General features: G+C 41.3%; 6 protein-coding genes across 8 annotated transcripts in view; 1 reads left to right on the forward strand and 5 right to left on the reverse strand.

Annotated features, from left to right (window-relative positions):
• Positions 1 to 912: 912 nt before the first annotated feature.
• On the reverse strand, positions 913 to 4,528 carry LOC104827359 (uncharacterized calcium-binding protein At1g02270). Of its 3 annotated transcripts, XM_019204033.1 has the most exons (12): positions 4,355 to 4,528; positions 4,148 to 4,243; positions 3,907 to 4,011; positions 3,660 to 3,765; positions 3,285 to 3,348; positions 2,936 to 3,206; positions 2,753 to 2,829; positions 2,554 to 2,668; positions 2,326 to 2,451; positions 1,609 to 1,716; positions 1,383 to 1,490; positions 913 to 1,297 (listed from the first exon to the last, which is right to left on the reverse strand). In XM_019204033.1, the coding sequence occupies exons 1-12, from the start codon at positions 4,355 to 4,357 to the stop codon at positions 1,073 to 1,075; spliced, it is 1,404 nt and encodes a 467-aa protein (XP_019059578.1). In that variant the 5' UTR covers positions 4,358 to 4,528; the 3' UTR covers positions 913 to 1,072. The 3 variants fall into 3 exon arrangements, with proteins under 3 accessions (XP_019059578.1, XP_019059579.1, XP_019059580.1); XM_019204034.1 differs by lacking the exon at positions 3,285 to 3,348 and having other exon boundaries at positions 939 to 1,297; positions 1,609 to 1,743; positions 2,936 to 3,156; positions 4,355 to 4,527; XM_019204035.1 differs by lacking the exon at positions 3,285 to 3,348 and having other exon boundaries at positions 945 to 1,297; positions 2,936 to 3,156; positions 4,355 to 4,525.
• A 1,128-nt stretch (positions 4,529 to 5,656) lies between these two features.
• Positions 5,657 to 6,800, forward strand: LOC104825914. The gene has a single exon (XM_010558355.2). It carries the CDS (start codon positions 5,865 to 5,867, stop codon positions 6,774 to 6,776), a length of 912 nt encoding a protein of 303 aa, XP_010556657.1. The 5' UTR covers positions 5,657 to 5,864; the 3' UTR covers positions 6,777 to 6,800.
• Positions 6,801 to 6,838: 38 nt separating this feature from the next.
• On the reverse strand, positions 6,839 to 9,304 carry LOC104825915 (ribosome production factor 1-like). Its single transcript, XM_010558356.1, has 11 exons — positions 8,999 to 9,304; positions 8,828 to 8,908; positions 8,622 to 8,717; positions 8,442 to 8,525; positions 8,286 to 8,355; positions 8,085 to 8,167; positions 7,865 to 7,944; positions 7,661 to 7,759; positions 7,467 to 7,578; positions 7,220 to 7,309; positions 6,839 to 7,130 (listed from the first exon to the last, which is right to left on the reverse strand). Exons 1-11 carry the CDS (start codon positions 9,242 to 9,244, stop codon positions 7,092 to 7,094), a joined length of 1,080 nt encoding a protein of 359 aa, XP_010556658.1. The 5' UTR covers positions 9,245 to 9,304; the 3' UTR covers positions 6,839 to 7,091.
• A 102-nt stretch (positions 9,305 to 9,406) lies between these two features.
• LOC104825916 lies at positions 9,407 to 10,070 on the reverse strand. The gene has a single exon (XM_010558357.2). The coding sequence runs from the start codon at positions 9,955 to 9,957 to the stop codon at positions 9,565 to 9,567; it is 393 nt and encodes a 130-aa protein (XP_010556659.1). The 5' UTR covers positions 9,958 to 10,070; the 3' UTR covers positions 9,407 to 9,564.
• A 433-nt stretch (positions 10,071 to 10,503) lies between these two features.
• Positions 10,504 to 12,526, reverse strand: LOC104825917 (translocase of chloroplast 33, chloroplastic). The gene is made up of 8 exons (XM_010558358.2): positions 12,417 to 12,526; positions 12,218 to 12,319; positions 11,977 to 12,084; positions 11,778 to 11,902; positions 11,325 to 11,589; positions 11,128 to 11,196; positions 10,883 to 11,044; positions 10,504 to 10,791 (listed from the first exon to the last, which is right to left on the reverse strand). The coding sequence occupies exons 2-8, from the start codon at positions 12,311 to 12,313 to the stop codon at positions 10,723 to 10,725; spliced, it is 894 nt and encodes a 297-aa protein (XP_010556660.1). The 5' UTR covers positions 12,314 to 12,319; positions 12,417 to 12,526; the 3' UTR covers positions 10,504 to 10,722.
• Positions 12,527 to 12,665: 139 nt separating this feature from the next.
• The window catches only part of LOC104825918 (transcription termination factor 4, mitochondrial), a 2,406-nt gene continuing 339 nt past the window's right edge, over positions 12,666 to 14,732 (reverse strand). Inside the window, exons 2-9 of the mRNA XM_010558359.2 lie at positions 14,454 to 14,546; positions 14,161 to 14,284; positions 13,943 to 14,068; positions 13,782 to 13,832; positions 13,490 to 13,536; positions 13,282 to 13,374; positions 13,105 to 13,159; positions 12,666 to 13,010 (exon numbers count right to left, since the gene is read on the reverse strand). Coding sequence (XP_010556661.1) covers positions 12,994 to 13,010; positions 13,105 to 13,159; positions 13,282 to 13,374; positions 13,490 to 13,536; positions 13,782 to 13,832; positions 13,943 to 14,068; positions 14,161 to 14,284; positions 14,454 to 14,546 — 606 coding nt within the window. The 3' untranslated portion in view covers positions 12,666 to 12,993. The remainder of the gene's footprint in view (positions 13,011 to 13,104; positions 13,160 to 13,281; positions 13,375 to 13,489; positions 13,537 to 13,781; positions 13,833 to 13,942; positions 14,069 to 14,160; positions 14,285 to 14,453; positions 14,547 to 14,732) is intronic.

The raw sequence follows: 14,732 nt of genomic DNA on the forward strand, positions 1-14,732 counted from the left end.
ATACTTGTGCATAACCCACTCAGTTCTTACGGGGCTCGTAGTTGTACGTAAATAGAACACATAAACCTTCTTTTCACCAATCTTGTCACGAACTCCTCTCCTGCGTTTGATATCCAAAGTAGGTCCTGTCTTTTTCCAGAACCCAGAACTCGTTTTTCTGCTCTGCATCCTCTGGTTCTCCAGACGAGAGAAGAAACACCACACGGAATCACCGCTCGTATCAATCCTCGACTGGACTGAAACCCGAGGAGGAAGGAAAAAAAAACATGATCCCAGGAACTTGGGACGATCTGATCACGAGTGAAGGAAAGTAGAGTGCTTACATCGCAGATCCCATGGATCGAAGCTCAGACAGTCCGAGAGTCTTGATATTGAGGTAATCGTCGATCAGCTCCTCATCGTACGGACGGAATCCGTATCCCACGATACCATCCATCTTCACACAGACCCCAGAATCAGAGGACTGAGAAAGATGTTGGGAAGAGGAAGAACTGCTTCGATGGTTTCAGCAAAGGGCTCTTTTGTTTTGGAGGGGAAGGAATCGGAGTAAATTCGAATAAAAGAAAAATACTTAAAATGTAAATATATATCGAGGGGCGTAGTAGATACGCTGGTAGGTGCAGAGGGTCCGCAGTGTAAGATCGTGTTTGCGAAAATTGCTTGACGTTTGTAGCAATTATGTGTACATATGTTTGATTTCAGTCTTGCCCCTTTGACAATTCCGAATGGAATGTTGAATTAATAAAACACTCAAATCTGTCCATTAATTTTGGGGGAACAGAGGGGACTTATGCGTCTGAAAAGATGATAATAATAACAATATTGACATTGTTCAGTTGGTCATATGATTCATGAATATGCAACTAAAGCAAAAGCATGATGGGACTTGGAAGATGATTAACTGAATCAAAAGATCCAAGTAACAGAGTGAGCACCATGGCAAACTTTTCTTTAGATGATTCTCTTGTCTCCAAAAACTATACGGATGACAAGAGGATTGGTTTCTGTTCCTTCATCTGTCCTGGCCGTATCTACAAACAAACATCGTGTGATTGTTGTGCTCAAAGGCATTTTAACTGGAGAGAGAACTCCGACAAGGCGAGAATTCGACGGTGAGGCGGGCATGGTCGGACAGAGTGTAGTTCTCCGGCCACATCCCTCTCTCGGCTTCCAGTGGAAACAGGACCGCCTTCTTCACTTCGAAACCTATCGCTTCTACAGATTCTGTACTCTCCTCCTCGAGGCTCTCTTGGCAGAACTCTGTCTGATCCACCGCCAATGTCATGTCCCAAATCCTCTGTTTATATGATTAACCACACCAATCCAATGAGGCTTTTAGGGTTTAGTTTTCGGGTCCAAATGTGGTCTTTCATTGGTCTTACCTTAAGTTCTTCGCAGTCAAGAAGGCCATTTCCATCAAGATCGGCTCCAAGCCACAGCTCTTTTGTGTCCTCGAAGCTCAGCCCGTAAGGAAGTCCCGTTATATTTACCTGTAACACAAGATATCCACACTGATGGGATGAATCTATATTCCTAACATTTGTACAAGTTCACAGATCTTCTTGGGCCCTTTTTTTTTAATTATTTCCACAGAGAAACGAAGTTCACCTTCTGAAGGACCTCACAAAAGTCAGGGTAAGTCACAGGATCGCTGTTACTGCCCCTTAGAGACGCGAAGGCATTGTCCTCAGTAATAGAAGCTTTTTGGAGTTGATACTGTAACCAACCGTAGAAACAAAAAATCTGCCGTTTTGAGTTAAAAAGGCATGAAAATAAAAATATCAGCTGAAAAAAAAGCCTGTAAAGAATGGGGCATGCCGTGTACGACTTGGTTCAAAGTTCAAACCAGCCAAAGATTCGGCTGTCTCAATCACAAAAAGGTTGTATCTACACGATGTAGATAATGACCATATAATTCGGTATGTGGGTCATATCTCAAGATATTATTAACTTCCGCGTTGAATTCGGATGCCTCGATTTAGATACAAACTGGGTCCAGGTGAGGGGAACCAAGGCGCAATTAACGGAGGTAGAATCCAATCCAGGGATCCATTTGACTAAAATGGAATTCCAAGAGCCATTTGATTTGAATTTATATGTAATTAGTCAAACATCAGTAAATGGGGAAGAATATTGGAAAGGGAATATAAATGACTAATGTTTGTTAGTACTCTGTAAGCTTCTATATCAAGCCAAATTATCATATGAATAAAACATCAGTTATTTTGGCATCGAGGGAGGTGTAAGTAAACTTACGGGTTTCTGTCACATTCCAAACTAGAGATAAACCAAACTGAATTATGTGACATCAATGGAAAATCTAACCTTGATTATGCCGAAAACTGCCTCAGCCCAACTTGTTTTCAATGGTTTTCTTGGCTTGCTGGGGTTACGAAGCCATATGAAGTCGACTCCGCATATGTCCCCTCTGTGGTTTCTGTGGCTAACCCACTGAAAAGAAATGGGAGAAGGACTTTATGCATGGACAAGGCTATCAAAGATACATGTACTGAATAGGAGGCAAGACAAGAGAAAAGTATCTAAGAAATCTACCCTGTGAGAATCTGCATCACTGTCAGTGTATTGGTGTGCAATATCATATGACGATACAAACCCCTGAGACCTCAGGAATTTGTAGACATGTCCACGTTTGCTTCCATTCCAATCACTGCGATAACATAGTACAGAGTCAGAGATTACATTGCGTGCTTGGAGGGACATAACTTGACAGAAAGAGAGACCAAAAGCTCACCCGCAGAGAATAATGGGCATGTTGTTAAGTTTATTTTCCTTTTGGTATGTCTCCAGATATTCAAGGATTTTGTAGACCTGTCAGAGGAGCCGAGATAACAGAATTAGAAATTGCTAGGCAGTTAAGCCTCAAGATCTCGTTGAAATGGTATAGGTAAGCAAAATTCTGGAAAGAAAGGTGTACCTGATGCAATCTCACAATCGACAAACTAGAATCGTGAGGAAACAACAGATGGGTGTTCACTATAAGAATCTCTTGTTGAACCTTCTCATTTCCATTAAGCATAACAGGAATAACAGATTGGACATGCAAGAGCTGTGCAACACGGTCTCCAAAGTCGTTAAAGAGCAGCTCCCCATAATTCACAACTTCAAAGTAGTCCTTGTGAATGGCAGTTAAAAGACCTGTAAGGAGTAATGCAAACCCTCCAGTCAGACAGCTTGGAAGAGTAAACCTGAAGAACATGGCGGCCAGTCAAATACAGGATGTCCAAACCTATAGCATAGAATTTGACATTGGAGGGGGTCCTTACATCCACTCCACCCCACCCACCATCAAACAGTCATTGAGAATAAGGTTGCCGCTTATACGACAGCCTACAAACAACGGTGTCGAATATTATAGCAACAGCAACGAGCAACCCGACATATGCATCTTTCCTAGTGAAGACGTGATAGTACTAGTTTAGAACCCAATACCCTTTAACAGGAGCATATCGAGCAACACTAAGCTATGGTTTTAGAAATGGCTACTTTGCAGAGTGCTAAGTAGACACCTTTAGATTTTGGTCCTTATGAGAAGGAAAGATTTAAAGATAACAAGTCAGAAATAACCACAAAGACACGCATGGTTTCCCTCCTAACTACAGCTTGAGCCAATTGCAGCAGAAGAACAAGAAGAAACTTACCATCTCCACGCCCATTCGTCCTGGCTAGCTGAAAAGTAGTGTAACCTGCATTGCCCAGCCTCTCCTTGTACATTTGCACTAATTCTTCATTCCCAACCCAGAATTCCTAATAACAAAGCATTTGCATTAGGAGGGTTAAGTCAACAAAGATCACAAACCCACAAAGAGCTTTTCAATTTCAACTTTTGGGACTTCGTATTGACTTACATAGAAAAGGCACAAGAGATAGCACTTTCATGAAAATTACCTGGAGACAGATAACCGAAGACTGATCATGGAGTAACCAATCCAAAATCATCTGGTTCCTAGTGAACCACCTGGGGCGAAAATCACTCTCTCGAATACTCTGGTTCTGTTTCAAGTTCCGGTGAAAAAAAAAACCCGCATCCATAGTTGAATTCACTTACAAACAATCGAACAAGAAAATTCTTCAACGGAATCAACAAAGCATACAATCAGGAAACGGAACGGAAGCGAGAAAAACAAACCTGTTGATCGAGCCGCTTATAAATAGGAGCTAGGATATTGAAAGTAGTACAAGAAACACTCGGTTCCGCCATTGTAGCTACACTCGAGTTCAGTCTCTGCACACCACAATCGCCATAAACGCCATCGTCACCATCATCAGATCTCAAACAATACTAAAAAATTAAACAAGGAAAAGAACCAGAAGCTCGAAGTCAAAAATCATGCACCATATCGAAATCTGGCTTGTTCCGTAGGGACAACGAAGACAGTGAACCGAAGAAGTAGATGGACAGAGGAATCGCAGGGAGGAATAAGAAACGGAGGAGGAGTAGAGGTGGGAAAAGGACGGAAGAATCTGGACCGTAGGATTACGGTGGGGCTGCAATTGGTATGATTGGAACTGAAATATTCGACCTATTTCTTTCTTTTTTTAAATCCCACAGGTTTATTATATATATATATATATATATATATATATATTTGAGAATGTCAAGATACTCCAAATCTAATTCGTCAGAATTCTATTATGTTTAATTTTCTAGACTGAATTATTTTATTTATTACGTAATTATGTTGTTATTTGAAAATAATAAAATAAACTTACGAGGAGCACAATGTCGGCAGAGGAGAAGAAACCGCGTCCTTGTAAGGTGTCGGTTGTCTGCCACTAACGGTCCGTACCAATCAATTCTAATTTCTGTGTGCGGAGCGGAACCGTTAGTTTGATATACCTCCTCAATGATTCGGACAGTTACTGTTTTATTCAACTAATCTTGGATTATATTATCCAAGGATCACGGTGATGTTTTTTTATTTGTTTTATGAGAACAAAGCCCACGAGATCTTTGTATTGGAAATGGGCTTGTGGGCCGAATATCACATGTAAGCCCGCCCACTTGGATCCAGCCCAAATATATATTGGACCCTACCTACTTTTATGCAGAACAGATTGCACCAATGTTAGTTGACCTTGGTTCCCTATCTTCAAGGGTCAGTCTAATTACTGGTTAGGTTTATCTTAAGAAAGAAAAAAAAAAACGAATGAATAAAACATATCTGCTTAAGAAAGTCTTAGGTTACGATAGGCTTTTGTCTAAATTTAAAACAGTGGAATATCAGTAGACATCAACAATCATCACCCACCAAACTGCTATTTCCCTTAGAAATCAAGTTTCTTACACAAGCCCTTGTAGCCTAAACTGGTATAATATCCCTTCAACCACCCTTTCCGATTATGATTTTTCTTTTGGGTTCCTGAATAAATGGTTTGCAAGGCATGGGGGAGTTCAGATTCAACTTTGCCCCCTTTTTTTTTTAACGTTTCAACAACTTTTACCAAAGGTTATGGTTCTTGATTTTGGTTAATGGGTCTAATGTAAGAAGGAAACTAAACTACTACGGATCCCGATTATTAGTAACCCAGGACAGAAAATTATCCTAATCCCCGAAAAACAAAAAGATTCGCTAAGCAAAGACAAGAGAATGATTTTAACTAGAGAAGCATATTTTAATAGCAAGAGAAATTGAAAAAAAAAAGAAAAGCTTAGCAATAAATATTCTAAGATAGTTAGCATTCAGATGGTGTTTCATTATCCAATTCGCCTGCAGCACAAGCATCTAAACCGGACAATGAAAGGGAATCCACCATGAATACTTATTTTAGCTTGCAAGAAACCCTACAAGAAAACAGCAAACACAAGGGGGAAAAAAACCCAAGAATTTTGGGAAAACCCTGGAATGATGAGCTCTAAATGGGAAATGGAGGATTCTCAGTTGACATTCTTCAAATGCACAAGGTGGCAGCTTGAAGAAACCCTAGATCCCATCAACTGCCCTTTCCACTATTTCTGCGACAGCATCTACGCCGGCGACTACCCTCCCATCACAGACATTCTTGTTTTCTTTTTCGTTTCGTTTGCTTATATGGCTACTCTAATCATAATCATCACTTCAACTGTACTATCAAGAAGAGAGAATAAAGCCAAGAGGTACTTACTTCCATCTGGTCCCATCTTTCTTCCCGTCATCCTCCTCATCCTTGCAAAGGGTCAAAGGATCAACACCCTTTTCCCAGTTTCCAGCTTCGGCCCAGCCATTCTCCAGCTGGTTCAAGTCTCTGCACTTGTGTTCAAAAACAAGATAGATAAAGAAGTAAACTATGTGTTCTTCGAAGCATCAACTATTTCCGGGGTTCTTCATGCCAGCTTGTACTTAGACGCAGTGATTCTCCCTTATTACACCGGCTTTGATGCTTTGATCGCATCTACCTTCTCCAGTGTCTGCAAGTCCTGCATCTGCAGACAAGAAGCTTTGGTGGTCGGAGGGAAGTTTGTTGCTTACCGGGCATGGTCAACCACAACGTTCCTCGTCGTAGGAGTTCTCTGCATGAGAATTATGTGCAGGCTATGCAGAGATGAAGCACAGAAAAAGAGGATCTTTCTGATCAGAATTACAGTGGAGGGCTTGGCTTGGGTTTCACTGATAAGAGACGGTGTTTACCTGGCCGTCAGATCTCCTGTTGATGAGCTGATGCTGTTTAGGGTTTACGTTTTCGGTTCTGTTCTTTTGTTGATTTGTTTGCATGTAATTGCAAAGTTATGTTGCTTGGTCTCTAAGAGGGAGAGACAGAGTGCAAACACACGCATTTAACATGTCAGGGCAAACAAAATGTAGAGAGCAAAACAAAGTTAGAGGTAGAGGAAGCAAATGTATATTATAAGATGGGGATATCTGGATTCTTCATTGAAAACAAGTGTATAATTTAGAAGAGTTTTTCCGATCAAGGTCGGCATAATTGGTCGGATTGCCTTTTGCCACATAAAAAATCGGTTTACAAGGATCAAGTTGTAATGAACAACCAATGTCATTTCTCCATCGGCAATCAAGAGCATGCTTCATTGAAGAACCCATCCTCTATAAGAAAAGAAGAAAGGAAATTACTTGCGAAAAAACCAACGTCTCCAATCATAAGAAGAACCTCCTCCTGCTGGTGTCCATTTCAGGCTGAGATTGGCAAACAAGACAGAATGTTTAAGGTTAATGGTACTTTTCAAGATAGTCCATAAAATGTAGTGTTATATCAAGGCGATTACCTTATGAACCCATTCATATTCTCCACCTTTGGTGTCAAAAGTCCCATGCTGTAAACTTATCAGCTTGAGTGTGAATCGAGGACCACATTCCTGTGCAAAATTTTTTGACCAACAAAAGGTTTTTATGTTGCTTTGAACCAAGAATTTTCAAAAGACAGAGAAAACTTGCCCATCACGTTTTCTGGTGTTGCGAATGTAACCAGAAAATGTCACACGCAAAAGCAGGCGGTAAAAAATGTATGCTGACCTGAAGGCGAGCTATTACTTTTTCTCGAGCTATGCCATCCTTTTCGTTTTTATCACCAGCACCCTTGCCTTTTGATTCGTTTTGCTTACTTTCCTTGGTCTCAAAAATGTAACTGAACAAAACGCATTATTAGAAATGAGTTTTCCCAGGGTGGGATATTAGCAGCTACACTTCGAGCAACGCAAAATGCATACCGGTGATGTCGGAAAAATATGAAATCCCGTTGGTTGTGAAATGTTACAACTCTCCGCCCACGGAAATTCGGATCTTGAGGGAAGAGTGATCGTATCATTCTGGAAAATTAGAAATCAAGATCGAGTCCATGTGGGTCACATCCTTGCAGCATTAAAGTCAAGAATAGATCTACAGTGACGTCAAACTTTGAAAGTTTTGGCTACCTTGCAACACGATGACCCAAACGTGTCGTGAAACTATTTAACACGAGCTCTGGTTCATGGCTTGTAGGATTCCCATGATTCTGCATTGTAATAAAAATTCACAGCTTAAAAGTTAAAACTAAACAAATAGAAACATACACAAGGTAAACAACTTTTAAATTCAGTGTTTACCTTCAGCTAAGCTCATAACAATAAACCCTCAGAGAAGAAATGCTTATACCTTTATATCCTTCCGTAGAACAAGATTTGATAATTTGAAATGAGCAGTAGGACCATCTGGCAAGCCAATGATAAGGAGAGCATCTGCATATTAACAACAAAATTTATGAATAGAAGACTTCACAAACCTGTACAGAGATGATCATACAAAACAGATACGTGGATATAAAGGTGTACGTACGAAATATGGAGTAAACCTAACCTGGTTCCCTGCGGTTCGTGTGAACTACAACCAGAGATGTGAAATCCTTCTTCCTCGCATATTCTACAATCTACAGAACGTTAGAACAAATGATTAGCCTCACATGAAACTTAGTGGTTCTAATGTATTATGGGGAAACACGCAAAGACAGACCACCTTTTTCAGATCATACGTTCCTCTCTTGTGATAATGGGAATTTGGGATCACCGAGAGTAACTCTGATACAAATGCAGGCCCCCTCTGCAACAAAACGAATCGGGAATGGTTAAAAACAAAATCTTTACAGATCTCCTCGTGCCAGGCATTATCAGATACGGCTGATGAGCAAAAGCTTACAGTAGAATTGAAACGACATGTTGTGATCAAGATCTTCGGTGTAACCTCACGCCCCAGGATTGGACGAAATTCATCCCCATCAATATCAGCAAAAAGCTGCAAATCAAAACACCATCAAAATTCAGTGACGCGATATGCTTACAACGTATTGAAGCCAAACCATGTGATGAATCAAATTACACACACCAAAAACTAGTAGAAGATACCTCTTCGTCATCGGGTCTGCAAACAGTCTCGTCTAGCTCTCGAGTATTCTCAATCGTCCGAGGGATCATCCTCTCTGGCGGCTGCACGAGAAAACGAGAACTCGAAACCTCTGATCAAAATCAACAAATTATAAACGAAACGCAGAAGCTCTAATTTCTTCAGTTCTATACCTCCTCGCCGAGTTCAACAGCTCGCTTCTCCGCGGCGTCACGAGATCTAATCTTCTTCTTCTTCTCGACTTTCTTCTCGTGCCTGAGCTTCGCGTACACTTGAGATCTCTTCTCCTTGTTCTTTATCATCGACGGAAGTATCTCTTGCTTCTGCTTCTTCTTCTTATCCTCCTCCCTACTGGTACCAGATTCCCCGCGGTCTTCATATTCCATAGCTTCACCGTCACTCTTCCTCCTTTTCCCCATTTTCCGACCGACGAAACCTCTGCCTACTGGCTGATCGATGAATACGGACGAAGACGAAGGTGAACGTTAGGGTTTATGAAACCAGAGGAGCAAAATCCAGGGCTTTTATTATTTGGGCTTGGGCTTAGAATTCTTAAAAAAAAAAATCAGTGATCCGTCCAGTAAAAGCCAAACTACGCCGTTTTATATATGGTGCTGATTGGAACGACATCGTTTGAAAAGAACGACAACGACCGTTAAAAGGAAAATACAAGAACTTCGTCACAACATTCGTCAATGGCAGTATAACACCAAAAAAAAAGCAACTGTGTTGTTTGAAATCAGAAAAGGCCGAGGAGCATAGAGAAGGCAAGCAAAATGAGCCAGACGATGTGGATCAAAAGCAAAGCTTGGCCCGGAACCGACAGCCTAACTCCGTTTCCGACATCGCATGCCCCTCGTTTCGAAACGCGAGCGCCACTGCACAATGCGTCCGCACAACCGCACCAGTACGTGACGCCGTCTTCGCCGCAGACCGGGTCGACCCTGAAACACTTAACCGGGCACGAACCCGGTTCAACCTTCCCCTCGCAGAATCCGCCGTCGCTCCTCTCCGAGGGTAACCGGATTTTTCCTCCCAACGCGGAATCCGCAGAAATCAGACATAGATTCAGAAGAGGCAGGAGAAGAAGAAGAAACGGGATAACGGCTAATGACGGTGAAAACGTCGACATTTGTGATTTGCTCTCTGCGTAGGAAAAAGATTTGAATAATTCTTGACGGGTACTGCCTTTCCTCTCTGTTCAAGAAAGGAAAAGAAATAAGATTTTCGGCCTTTTTTTTATCAAGAAAACTTTTCTTTTATAGAAATCCACAAAATATTCACATTTGAAATAATTCCCTCTCCGTTCAAGAAAGGAAAAGATTAAAGATTTCGCCTTTTGACAGGTCAAGAAAATCTTCTTTTATAGAAATCGGAATCTTATTCCACAAAATAATCATATTTGTGTGTGTGTAGGATCGGTTCCCAAACTCAACGGCCCGTGTGTCCAGTGCTGTCTTAAGAGAACTACGCGCCGGCATCTGGCCAGATACATGAACTTCTCGCTGTTTGTTTTACCCGCGGAGGAGGAAACTGCACGTCGTTTCCTTCACGGCTACCCATCCGACACACACGCCAAGAAACTAAAAGAAAAGACAGAACTACGTGCAGGAGTTCCATTAGACACATGAACTTCCCGCTGTTTATTTCACAACGGATAAGTGAACGACACGTAGTATCCTGTCCTAGTGACCATCATATAGAAGCTTGAAACCATTACTAACTCATGCTATCATCCAGTCAGAGACACGAGCTGCTACTTTGAACAGCCACAGAATCAAAATTATCTGGAAGAACTAAAATCACATTTGTCTTAAGGAAAACCACAGATAGATAAAAGCCGGATCAAGAGATAACTCTTCATTCTACTTGACAGAAACCGGGTTCTGCAGAGCTCTTACAGGGGCCTTCCGCTCGTCCTGATATCATTTCTGATCGCTTTCTGAATCATTTTAACGATGAAGTACTGCAAATGCGGAGAATCTGATTATGCTCTGAATCGAATGAAACATTAAGCAATGGGTCTGTGCAGGATTCTCTCATGGAATGATATTTACCTGAACACCTATGATGAGAGGGATGAGCTTCTTTCCTCTGTCGTCAGAGTAAGACCCATCTACCATTTTCTGGTCAATCAGAATAGCTTTCTTCTGATTCGTTGCTACATCGGTTATTGTCTTAACCAAGTTCTGAATCCACACTTCACCGTTTGGCAGAACCTGAACCCACATCAAAGAAGCAATTATGACTTCAGCCACTTACTCGCAATCGTTATCAAAGTCGAGGATTGAAAGATTCTTACTTTTTCTTCCTTCTCGTTCTTGTTGCATCTTCCGCTGTTCTCAGCAAAGACAACAGGAACGGGAAACTCCTGCAAAGCAAGCAGGCAAGCGAAAGTATGAGAGATCATCATAACAGTTTGAAAGGGTGAATATTTCATACCAAAAAAAAAAAATCAGTCGTCATAAAAGTGATCCAACATGGGTATCATATCACTACCTCAAACTCGTGTTTCCTTATCTTAGCGCCTGCCCGGATAGTTTTGAGGAGAGATTCTGATCTCGTGGAGGAGAAAGCTTCGTAGGAAAGTTCGTCAGGAGGGGAGAATTGAGCATGAGTCAAAACAAGCAAACTCTTGCTCCATATTTCCTTCCCAAAACTTTGGCTGATAGCTCTAACAACCTGCTTATCCATCTCATCGACTCTATACACATCCAAACGATCAACATAGAGCATGACATCTATGGTCTTGTTCACGAGGAACCTGTAGAAGAAGATCTCGTATGTAATAAAAGGCGGCAGCAATAAAACTAAAGGGAGTCATACCCATCAATCTACAGACCTAGTTAACCATAAAAGGTAACACCTTTGCGGAGAAAAATATCAACTAGAGCGTTTACCACAACCACAATGAAATGAATTCCTGATAAAATGAGCAGAATAAGCGCTAACCCTTTGATTAACTCGAGGGCTTGATGATTAACATATCCAGCCTCCACAAGTCCAGGGGTATCGATAATATTAATGGTGAATCCTCCCATTGTTCGTGAAACCATTACCGGCCTCAGCCCCTCAGCCTGCAAAATCGAATAATATCAATATCTCCGCTTCTCAGTTCCACGAAACTAGCGAAGTGGAAACTAATGAGTACCTGAAAAGGACTGACTCTGACCACTTGTTCCCCAATCAGAGAATTGACAGTGGAAGATTTCCCAACACCGCCTTTTCCCAGAACAAGAACCGTCATAGTGTTCATGTTCTGCAATTTCCGAATACATCACCGTGATTACAACCGAAAAAACCCGACAAAAGGCAATAATTCTCAAACATGAAGGCGGGGATTTCGATGAAATTGTCCCCAGAAAACAAGAGGAAGGAGATAAAGGGCGAACCTTTTGCTTCAGTTTGGAGAAGAATTCGACCAGCTTTTCCTGGGTAGCCGCCGGGAACTGCTGAAACCCGACCCATTCACGAACAATAGAACCCATTGCCTTCTGTAAAACCGAACAAAGATGAAAATTTTCCACGAAGTAATGGATAAAGTGAGGTTCTGCCTAAAACCCTAAATCCAAGAGGGGGATGAGAACGTACCTGAGTTCGTCTCTCCGTGAACTTGTGTGGTTTTGGGTTTCGTTTGAAGAAGATGACCGAAGATGACCTTATCGCCACTCTTGTGTTTTTATATTCTCTCCCCTCCGCAGGGAGTGACCCCGATTTACCACATCAAATTTTCACCTTCTGAATGTTCAATTTTCCACATTTTCGCACTTGGTAAAAAAAAAAGTTGGTAACTTTTATGTTTGTAGTAAAAAAAAAATTCAGGACTTCGGTTTGGTACACTTTAAAGTTGAATTATTTTTTTTATTGGAACTCTATAAGATTGGGAACTTGTTTCCGAATTTCATTTACAAAAATATTAACTAATACAAAACTCCCGTAAAAAAATTACATGTATGAGCGAACTTCGAAATAGCACATCGTTCGTGAGTGAAATGCGACTTACACTTTCTTGTCAATAAGAGATTAGTATTAAACCCACAAGAAATTATGGTTAATAAGCTTAACCATCGAACACTCTGCTTGGTTCAAGTCCGGTTCTGCTCAAACCAGTCCATTAACCAACAAAATTGGTTTGACAATTGACATCCGTACGGCAGAAATGCAAAACCTAAAATGTAGGTTCATCTGCAACAATATAGTTTAAACAAAGAACATAAATTAGTATACATGTGGCCTGGTTTATGTATGTAACAACGTGTCAAAGAACGGCAATTCTCACCATCACCATCATCTTGTTGGTTGTAATCGTCATCATCATCGTCAAAGTCCACATTCTGCAACATTGAAACCAAAAGTAAATCCCTTCCCTAGGAAATATGTGTTGTGAAGGAACTCACTGATACCAGAAATGATGCATATATATACGCATATATACGTGTAAAGATATAAGTATAACCTGGTTATAGTCCCCGTCATCACTGTATTCAGCCTCATCTTCCTCTGGTTCTTCTTCTGCTTCTTCACCCACTTCATCTTCCTTGCCAGATTTCTGCCAACAAGAATAATTAAAGACACTGCAATGAAATTCTATAGACTAGCAAAATGAGACATTTTGCTCTTCGATCGATTCGCAGAAAAAGAGAATGAGCACTGCAGTTGGTTACCTTGTACTTCTCTTCAAGCTTCTCGAAAATGTCCAACTTCTTGATATCTGCCATATAAACAACAGCGTTTCTTGAAAAAATGGTCCATGGTTGATGTTTCAACATGACCCAGTAAATGAACAATAGAGAAACTATTGATGAGAAGATCAAATTTTAAGAAATGGAGAGCATATATAAACAAAAAAGATTATTTGCCCAATATATATAGCTCAGTTTCAGATGATCTCAACTCCGAATAACTCCCGAAAGAAGGCGGCTTAAACTCAAAAAAGCGAAACTATAAAAACCAAACCTGCTTCCTGACTCCACCGTGCCTTCTTGACGGGCCGTTCTCTTCTGGAATCTGGCATTTCATCAAATATATCAGAGGAGTTTGCTCAATGGCACCAATTCAATGAATGGAGGGGAACTAGGCAACGTATATACTGGGAGGAAAATGTTTGAGATTCAAACCTCCAAGAAGTTCTTTAGGGAAGTTATCGGGTCTCAGAATCAGATAATCATAGAAGGATCCACGCTTAGACTTGCTCTTTGGCTTCGACCAGTCCGAATACCTCTCTATGTCGACACTCACGTTCTCTGAAACAATGGTTCAAACAGAAGATGGAGGCCTTAAAAATCGTGGCATTTAAAGACAGAGTACAAGAAAACTTTGGAGCATACAGTAGTACCCTTCTTTGAAACGCCATCTCCCAGATAGTAAGGAGAGTTTCTCCAGAACTTCTCGAACTTAAAGTAACCCGCAACTAATTCCGGGTCGGTTGTGATAGCTTTCCGGTCAGGTAACTCAATTTCCTGCACAAATCGTCATTTTCTCGAGCAAATGAAATATACTTCTGCGTAAACTACAAGACCAATTCAACTATTTCCCGAGTTAAGAGGAGTATTTTGGGCAATAATTTGCAGATTATATGAGCTAATAGAGGCTACTGAAGACATTATGAGAGTGGGAGAAGCTACTTACGGGGAAAAGCTCAAAGGGCTCTTGCTTCGCATAGCCAAAGCCACCGCCACGGCCTCCAAATCCCCGTCCTCGTCCTCGACCCCTGAAGGCCATCTACAAATGGAAGAGTGTTGATGCGTTTTGTTCGTAGCAAGGGCATGGATTGATAAATGTTACACAGCCGATCGAACAGGGTAAAAAAGAGGCAGTGAAACAACTCCGATTTTCCCGGTGGTTTTCGCGGCAAAGAAAGCCTACACCGGCGAGATAGTCCAGGATTCTTAGTCCCCCCCCCCCCCC

This window comes from Tarenaya hassleriana, unplaced genomic scaffold (genome assembly GCF_000463585.1).
Source record: "Tarenaya hassleriana unplaced genomic scaffold, ASM46358v1 Cleome5, whole genome shotgun sequence".
In the NCBI taxonomy this organism is placed as follows: domain Eukaryota; kingdom Viridiplantae; phylum Streptophyta; class Magnoliopsida; order Brassicales; family Cleomaceae; genus Tarenaya; species Tarenaya hassleriana.